The sequence below is a fragment of the Anabrus simplex genome, chromosome 1 (genome assembly GCF_040414725.1).
Source record: "Anabrus simplex isolate iqAnaSimp1 chromosome 1, ASM4041472v1, whole genome shotgun sequence".
In the NCBI taxonomy this organism is placed as follows: domain Eukaryota; kingdom Metazoa; phylum Arthropoda; class Insecta; order Orthoptera; family Tettigoniidae; genus Anabrus; species Anabrus simplex.
In genome coordinates, this window is record NC_090265.1 from 1,717,112,744 (window position 1) to 1,717,122,546 (window position 9,803).

Here is a 9,803-nt window from a genome sequence, read left to right on the forward strand (position 1 = left end):
AGATGTAAAAATTGGTATTTGGAATTTTCATTATAAATAAAGAAACACGTATTTTTTTGTTTTCGGAAAACCCCAATAGGGGGGGTTGAATAGGGGTGAAAAATGGGTTATATGCCTTTAATGACGATACTTACATCTCAGAAACTGAAAATATTACAGACCTGAAAATTGGTGTTTGGGATCTCCTTTAAAAATAAAGAAACACGTATTCTTTTGTTTTTGGAAAATCCAATTAATGGGGGTTGTGAAAAGGGGGTGAATTTTGAAAATGAGTGTATATATATCTCAAAACTTTTAAAGTTTATAGATGTAAAAATTAGTATTTAGAATCTCCTTTAAAAATATAGAAACACGTATTTTTTTGTTTTCGGAAAATCCCAATAGGAAGGGTGGAAAAGGGTGCAAATGGGTTGAACGCCTTTAATGAGGCTACTTATATTTCAGAACCTGAAGATATTACAGACCTGAAAATTGGTATTTGGGATCTACTTTAAAAATAAAGAAACAGGTATTTTTTCGATTTTGTAAAATCCAAATATTGGGGGGGGGGTGGAAAGGGGGGTGAATTTTTAAAATGAGTGTGTCTACATCTTAAAACTTTAAAAGATAACAGATGTAAAAATTGGTATTTAGAATCTCCTTTAAAAATAAATAAACACGTATTTTTTTGTTTTCGGAAAATCCTAATAGGAGGGGTGAAAAGGGGTTGAATGCCTTTAATGAGGATACTTATATCTCAGAAACTGAAGATATTACAGACCTGAAAAAAGGTATTTGGGATCTCCTTTAGAAATAAAGAAAATGTACTTTTTGTTTTAGGAAAATCCAAATAGTGGAGGGTTGAAAGGGGGGTGAATTTTTAAAATGAGTGTATCTATATCTCAAAACTTTCAAAGTTTACAGATGTAAAAATTGGTACTTAGAATCTACGTTCAAAATAAAGAAACACGTATTTTTTTGTTTTCGGAAAATCCCAATAGGAGGGGTGAAAAGGGGTGAAAAATTGTTTAATGCCTTTAATAAGGATCCTTATTTCTCAGAAACTGAAGATGTTACAGACCTGAAAATCGGTATTTGGGATCTCTTTTATACATGAATAGACATGTATTTTTTGTTTTTTGAAAATCCAAATAGTGGGAGGGGGGGGGGGTGAAGGGGTTTGTATTTTAAAAATGAGTGTTTCTATATCTCAAAACTTCAAAAGTTTGCAGATGTAAAAATTGATATTTAGAATCTTCTTTAAAAATAAAAAACATGTATTTTTTGTTTTCGGAAAATCCCAATAGGAGGGGTGAAAAGTGTGAATAAGTGGTTGAATGTCTTTAATGAGGACACTGAAGATATTACAGACCAGACAGTTAGTATATGGAATCTCCTTTAAAAATACAGAAACATTTATTTTTTTGTTTTTGGAAAATCTAATTAATGGGGGTGAAACAGGAGTGACAAATTGGGGTGAATTTTTAGAAAGACTATATCTACAGTATATCTCAGAAACGTAAAATGTTGCAGCCGTAAAAATTGGTATTTGGAATTTCCTGTTAAAGTAAAGAAACAGGTATTCTCGGAAAATCCAATGAAGGATGGGGGGAGGGGAGGTGAAAAATTGAAATATTTATTGAATTAATTGTATGAGGATACTTACATCTAATAAAAACTAAAGTTGTTACAGACGTGAAAATTGGTATTTAGATCTTCTTTAAAAATAAAACGACGCGTTTTTTTGGGGGGGGGGCGGGGCGGAGAATCATTTTTGGGGGCGAGTGTGAAAAGGAGTTGAATTCGTTCCATGAGGACACATATCTCAAAAACTGAAGGTAATCGGTATTTAGAATATCCTTTACTATTAAAGAAACAAGTGTTTTTGCCGGAAAATTCACTTAAGGGGGGCGAGGAGTGTGAAAGTAAGTGAAAAAGTGAATTATTTTTATGGGAATACTTATATCTCAAAACTGAAGGTAACACACGTGAACATTGGTAGTTGGAATCTCCTTTAAACATAAAGGAACACGTTTTCTTTTTTGGGGGGGGAGGTAAATCAACTTAACCGCGGTGGGGTGAAAACGGAGGTGAGACCAATTGATTTTACTGTTCCTAATCTACTTATAAGGAGCCTCCGTGGCTCAGGCGGCAGCGCGCTGGCTTCTCACCGCTGGGTTTCGTGGTTCAAATCCCGGTCACTCCATGTGAGATTTGTGCTGGACAAAGCGGAGGCGGGACAGGTTTTTCTCCCGGTACTCCGGTTTTCCCCGTCATCATTCATTCCAACAACACTCTCCAATATCATTTCATTTCATTTGTCATTCATTTAATCATTCCCCCACGGGGGTGCGACAGGCTTCGGCAGGGCTTATTCATTCCATTCCTGACCCGGTTGAATGACTGGAAACAGGCTATGGATTTTCAATGTACTTATTCTGATCATAAACCGATCATTTTTAATCTCTCCTGGGTTCGTTTTCAAGAGCCACCTTTTCCTTTGGAGAACCTTCTTAGATTACAGTAGATTCTTCTGGCTATAAACAAAAATTTAAACATATTTGAAATAAACGATAGATATTTGATTGACCGTGCGATTGTTCACCTCTGTAATAAGGTCAATAATGCACGGAAGTATGTCATTCGTATCGCCAGAAGTCCTGTGCACTTGCCTACGAGCGACAATGGTGCTGGTCATACTGTCATCAATGACAACGGCAGCAGATGTAATGTACCGCCAAGGCACCTAAGACGACACCACGCCGGATCTCCTCAAGGATTTGATCCACATTAAAAATGCTTATAGGAAAAGATGGCAAAGATTTAGGGACCCAACCGACCGGGTGGAATACCTGGACCTATCCCGGGAAGTACGAAATCGATTGCTGGAGAAAAGATTGAAAAATGGGAGGAACGTTGCCGTAATCTCTCAGAAAACGATTCAGATCGCAAATTTTGGCGGATTCTCTCAGAAAACGAGTCAGATCGCGAATATCGGTGAGTTATATATAAAACGATAAGCATTCAATTATAAATTTCAGTATAATACCTTAGCGAAGCACGGGTATCTTGCTAATATTATAATACACTGACTGACAGAGCAAATGCAACACCGAAAAGGAGTGGTCAGAACTTTATGAAAATTACAGGGTAGACTGACGTCACTGAGGTATGCTCATGATGTGAAATGCGCCGCTGTGCTGCGCACGTAGCGAACGATAAATGAAACACGGCGTTGGCGAATGGCCCACTTCGTACCGTGATTTCTCAGCCGACAGTCATTGTAGAACGTGTTGTCGTGTGCCACAGGACACGTGTATAGCTAAGAATGCCAGGCCGCCGTCAACGGAGGCATTTCCAGCAGACAGACGACTTTACGAGGGGTATGGTGATCGGGCTGAGAAGGGCAGGTTGGTCGCTTCGTCAAATCGCAGCCGATACCCATAGGGATGTGTCCACGGTGCAGGGCCTGTGGCGAAGATGGTTGGCGCAGGGACATGTGGCACGTGCGAGGGGTCCAGGCGCAGCCCGAGTGACGTCAGCACGCGAGGATCGGCGCATCCGCCGCCAAGCGGTGGCAGCCCCGCACGCCACGTCAACCGCCATTCTTCAGCATGTGCAAGGCACCCTGGCTGTTCCAATATCGACCAGAACAATTTCCCGTCGATTGGTTGAAGGAGGCCTGCACTCCCGGCGTCCGCTCAGAAGACTACCATTGACTCCACAGCATAGACGTATAGACGTGCACGCCTGGCATGGTGCCGGGCTAGAGCGACTTGGATGAGGGAATGGCGGAACGTCGTGTTCTCCGATGAGTCACGCTTCTGTTCTGTCAGTGATAGTCACCGCAGACGAGTGTGGCGTCGGCGTGGAGAAAGGTCAAATCCGGCAGTAACTGTGGAGCGCCCTACCGCTAGACAACGCGGCATCATGGTTTGGGGCGCTATTGCGTATGATTCCACGTCACCTCTAGTGCGTATTCAAGGCACGTTAAATGCCCACCGCTACGTGCAGCATGTGCTGCGGCCGGTGGCACTCCCGTACCTTCAGGGGCTGCCCAATGCTCTCTTTCAGCAGGATAATGCCCGCCCACACACTGCTCGAAGCTCGCATCTCCCAACAGGCTCTACGAGGTGTACAGATGCTTCCGTGGCCAGCGTACTCTCCGGATCTCTCACCAATCGAACACGTGTGGGATCTCATTGGACGCCGTTTGCAAACTCTGCCCCAGCCTCGTACGGACGACCAACTGTGGCAAATGGTTGACAGAGAATGGAGAACCATTCCTCAGGACACCATCCGCACTCTTATTGACTCTGTACCTCGACGTGTTTCTGCGTGCATCGCCGCTCGCGGTGGTCCTACATCCTACTGACTCGATGCCGTGCGCATTGTGTAACCTGCATATCGGTTTGAAATAAACATCAATTATTCGTCCGTGCCGTCTCTGTTTTTTCCCCAACTTTCATCCCTTTCGAACCACTCCTTCTTGGTGTTGCATTTGCTCTGTCAGTCAGTGTATAATGATGTAAACTCAGAGTGACACACTGTAAATGGGGTAATGAATCCTGTTGTGTGCAATAAATAAATAAATAAATAAATAAATAAATAAATAAATAAATAAATAAATAAATAAATAAATAAATAAATAAATAAATAAATAAATAAATAAATAAATAAATAAATGATGTTGATGAAAAAACATGATGTGAAAAAGTAGGCTCAAAATATCCCTATATACGAACTGTAAATGGCTTCAGAATGATGGAAAAACGCATTCTGGAGCATAGAATTTCAAGAAGTCTACAGTCACCTACGTTGAGCGTCCGGGTCTTCTCAAAGTGATCGTGGCCGAGCGTCGTGTCCGTGACACAGCGCCTTTCAGATGATGGTGTTTGTACCAGGTGGTACACCTCCACGCCGCTAATTCAAATATTGCGCCAGTTGAAACTCCTCTACAGGAGAACGCCTGAACTTTAACAAACTGTACTAATTCAAAGATTTCTTGGAAGATGTCACTACCGTAAATTTTGAAGTGTTCTGAACTGTGTCCATTTCGATTTGTCTGCTCCTTATCAAGAAATTTGAACATTCTCTAACAGATGTCTCTACCAAAACTAATATCGCACTCTGGTGTAAAGGATTGTACCTCCCTAAAGAAATTTTGTATTCATAAGTTTTGTCTTAACTAAATTTTGTTCTGTCAGTTGTAGGTTGGCAATATAATCCTTTCTTTGCGCCTGTTTTGAATGTAGCCAATCAGGAATTTCTGTAATTAATTTTCCACCAATAAGGTGTTTCTTCTTCGTCTGGTGTATTAATTTTTGCTATTATCCAATAAAATTTTGTGGGCGGGTTGTAATCATTCATGAAACGTCTCGAATTTTCCACGAGGGTGTATAAACTGCTGATTTTCTGGTCTCCTCGCCACTTCAGTAATATCTCTCCTAGTGTGATTATGTAGCAGCGGGCGGGAAGCGCCTCTTTCTTCGGGCAGCAGTTCATCCATAAGGTAATGGCCGTTTAATAACTTCATTTCTCGCTAGCTCAGCAGTTTAACCCTCGGGGCAGGTTCGAAAACCTTTCTCATGTAACCTATCTTTAAAATGTAATAGACACTTGGTAAAACTTCGACTCTTTAACTATAAATTGGGATAGAGAGTGCTAAACCCTCTCGAGCTCCCACTCCTATTGTTTTGAAGTGACTTTGTTTTCACAACCGTTTCTTCCTTTCTTAATGTAATAAAGTGTTCTTATACAAGTCACCTCTTTAGTATGGGATTAGCCCTTGTGTAAGCGGCCTAGTGCCAAATAGGTTTTAAAAATGTATTAGGAGTGCAAGTTACGCCTCCATTCTACTCAGAATTTTGGGCCATGTAATTGACCTTTCTTTACTGAATAGGCCTCAGTAGGTTGGGTATTATTACCCCTGTTCTCGTGTGCCTGGAGGGCAGATTGAAGGTGGAGTTTGGTGTGGCCTTTGAATAGGCTTGAACTTTGAGAGCGGGTTTGCTCTTTCTTAAAAGTAGATTTTCTGTGTGCCTCGAGGAGGCTTTACTGGGTAATTGGGAGCAAGTGCTCCTTGGCATGATTGGGGTTTCCTGCCCCTTTGTTGAACTTTGTACATAGGTAAAGTTGGGCTCATTGCTCAAGGATTGTGAGTCTGGGGCTCGAAGCCCAAATCCAGTAACAAACTGTAATTGTACTTTCTTAACTTGTTGATATGCTACTGGGTGCCTGTTGTACTTGTTATTTCTTGATCTTGAAAAGAAAATATAACCTTTGTTAAATTTTAAATTAACTTTAATTTCGTAGTTGAGACCTATTCCACCCAGCACCTTCTTTCACCTCTGCTGTTCCACTGATACCTCGGAACAGTGTTGATTATTGTTTTAATGGTGAATGGCTCAGAGGAATTGGGGCTCTTAACCGCGTCTGACTCAGAGGTGTTCGTGTTTGCCCTAATATACTCCTACACACACCAGAGAAACACACGTCCTCCAACATAGGTCTCCACAAATCCATCCGCTACTCCGCCAGGGTGTGGGAAAAGTGGTAGAAGAAGGAGAAGGCAATATGAATGTTAAGTACAGTGACCACCAAAGAAGAGTTTTCGACACACTCAAGGGAGGAGCAAGAAGCTTGGTCCCACCCTCCGCCCTGTAAGGCTCGATCGTTATACCTGTGCTAGTGAGACGCGCCCAGTGATTGTGGTTATAAAATGAACCGCATTATTGTGCTTCTCTAAACGTTACATGCGCGTTCCCTGCATTGTGCCGCGCCAATGACAGCTTCAGTAGATCAGGAGGAGCCGGGCTGAGTGACTCAGAGGTCGAGGCGCTGGCCATCTGACCCAAGTTAGCACTTTGGCAGGTTCGATCCTGGCTCAATCCGGTGGTATTTGAAGGTGCTCAATTCCGAGCGAGTTGGCCGTGCGGTTGGGGGCGCGCAGCTGTGAGCTTGCATTCGGGAGATAGTGGATTCGAGCCCCACTGTTGGCAGCCCTGAAGAAGGTTTTCCGTGGTTCCCCATTTTCACACCAGGCAAATGCTGGTGTTGTGCCTTAATTAATACCACGGCCGCTTCCTTTCCATACTCCTAGCTCTTTCCTATCCCTTCGTCGCCATAAGACCTGTCTGTGTCGGTGCGACGTAAAGCCACTTGTAAAAAAATTCCTCTCGCACCGATAGATTTATTGGCGCGTAAAAGGACTCCTGCGGGACTAAATTACGGCATCTCAGCGTCTCCAAAAGCCGTAAAAGTAGTTAAAGGGACGTAAAACAAATAACGTCATTATTATTATTATTATTAAGACCAGGAGCATCGAAGCGTGAGAAGTAATGGAGAGGTCATAGACGAATCAGGGACGAATGTGGTATAATAAATAAATAGAAAATAATAAAATAAAGTGCAACGGAAGACACCCAGGAGAGAATAGAATAGAGCTGAAGATTGGAAAGTAAGTGTGTGGAGAAAACCGGAGGATGATAATGATGTAAGACGGTGAGAGTGGTGGTGGGTGGGAGGCATAAGCGAATTCTTCTTGTTTTCGCAGGAGCAGGAATAATTTGTGAAATATCCAGCAACAAAATACGAAAAAAGCAATTGAGGATTTTCAAAACCATGCGAATTATCATAAATTTTCAGCCCAAAGAGCAGTGGAATTGTGAAAGAAATGGGGCGTTCCCGTGATGCCAGACAAAAAGAAAGAGATAAGTACAAGGGCAAATAGAAGAGCAACAATCAAACCAGTCATTTTCTGTGCGAGAAGGAGGAGACAGAGATGATGGTTATTGTTATTTTGATGTCAAAATGAATTAACTTTTATCAGGAAAACAATCAATCAATCACTACTGATTTGCATTTAGGGCAGTCGCCCAGGTGGCAGAAGGAATGTTCCGGAATCTTTTAACTTTCCGTCTGGATTCAGAGCCATTTATCAATGTCAGGTGACACTAGAAAAGTAAGATTATCCAGAATGAAATCATTGAATGTGTTAGAGAAATGTGTCTGATGTGAAAATAACAAAATATTTGTCATTCTTATGTGATGACATGTTTTCACATTATTAGACTATTGCTATAAATATTTGCCATCCTGCCAGTCACAACAGTTTCTACAAAGAGAAGTTTTTCGTCCCTACGTAAGCTAAAATGCTACAAGTACAAAGGGAGGGAATCGGCTTAATGTCCTTGCATTAGCAACCATCCTTAAGGAAAGGGCAATAAATGTTGACGATCTCGTCAGTCCAAACCACGAAGGCTGGATATTTCGAACTGGTCAAAGAATTGCTAACGACTATACACAGTTTGTTAACCTGAAAGAAAAGTTTATGTAGTACTTTAAAATTTATTTGAAGGAATTTAATGGCGAAATAAATAACAATAAATTACATATTCCAGCATCAACTCCCAAGTTTATTTTAAGGAAATTTCATCACTTCGTAGGTAAACGTCCCAATTTGTTTTTGCCTTGTGAAATGTTTTTCTTTTTAATTTTAATTTAGCCCGTCCCTTTAGGGAATCCTGGATCCGCCTCTGGTGCCGGTAAATTTCTCGACACGAGGCTGACGTATCTGAGCATCTTCAAATACCACCGGACTGAGCCAAGAACGAACTTGCCAAGCTGGGATCAGAAGTCCAGCGCCCCAACTATCTGAGTCTTCCAACCCAGCCCGTTATAAAGGAAAAGAAGAAGGTTTCATTCCTACTTTCTTCTCCGTGTTTTACCTGTTCTTCTTTTATTATGTCCATTACTAATCATTATTATTAACATGAAGGATATTACAAACAGTGGTGGTGGACATCTTGCGGACTCCACTTGTAAAATTTAATAACTAATGTTAGATAACTGCATAAAATGAATGTTACAATATCATCATCGTCGTCATAGAAGTAGAAAAGTTCTAGCTATTCCAAGAATAAACAAGGAAAGAGTACTACTTTGAAAGGCGGGAAAACCGAAGACTCGCTAGAAATCACTAACCTAGTATCACTGGTGTCAGAAGAAAACGAAAGTTAACAAAGGCAATCAGATAGGTAAGAGGAAAGAGAAGAGACAGTATGTGTTTTGTATGTGTTCTCATTTACATTTACGGAAACACACGCCTTTGTTTAAAATTAAATAACATTTTTGCTGGTTTTGTGGCCGACCCTTGGTACATATCCTCACATACGCACAGAATTGCAGACCCGTCCGTCTCACCCTCTCACTCACATAAATCGTTCAGCGAGGGAACTGATAGGAACGCATTGTACTCTACAAGGTTCATCTCCTCATGCTGAAGAAAGTCTTCTGCATAACAAAAGCCGTAATGTAATCACTTACCATTTTCACGAAACTCGACGCCTTCTACAACGAAAGGAGTGATTCACTGAATGTTGCCTTATCAGCGATATCTTAAGGTTTCAAAGTGCAGATGCTTTAATATACCACGTATTAGCAAAGAGGTCAAGTTCAAAAGCTGAGCGCTTTAGTTGCACACTCATGACTTCGTAAGTTACGTCCTTTTGAATGTACAACCTTCCAATATGCTCTACAAGCCATAATCAGGGCCGATTGACATGGTGCTAACATAACATTCGAATTATATATTTAATGAAAAATCTTATTTTATAGCGCAATTATTTCCGGTAATTAAATAACAACAATAATAAGACAATAATCAACACCACTGAGTCCCTCCATTACGTTATTTTACAGGAGCGCATCCATCACATCCAAACTTTCATGAAGAAAATAAAACATTAGTCAGGGACTGGGGGGAGGGGTCGCTTTTGAAGGTACACATTTTCAGGCAATTTTTGTAACGACACACAAAAGTT

The 9,803-nt window shown here is 41.2% G+C and overlaps 1 protein-coding gene across 1 annotated transcript in view; it reads right to left on the reverse strand.

Annotated features, from left to right (window-relative positions):
- The window catches only part of LOC136882207 (arylsulfatase B), a 157,694-nt gene extending 148,366 nt beyond the window's left edge, over positions 1–9,328 (reverse strand). Inside the window, exon 1 of the mRNA XM_067154775.2 lies at positions 9,307–9,328. Within this exon, the coding sequence (XP_067010876.2) occupies positions 9,307–9,309 (3 nt within the window). The 5' untranslated portion in view covers positions 9,310–9,328. The remainder of the gene's footprint in view (positions 1–9,306) is intronic.
- Positions 9,329–9,803: the final 475 nt, after the last annotated feature.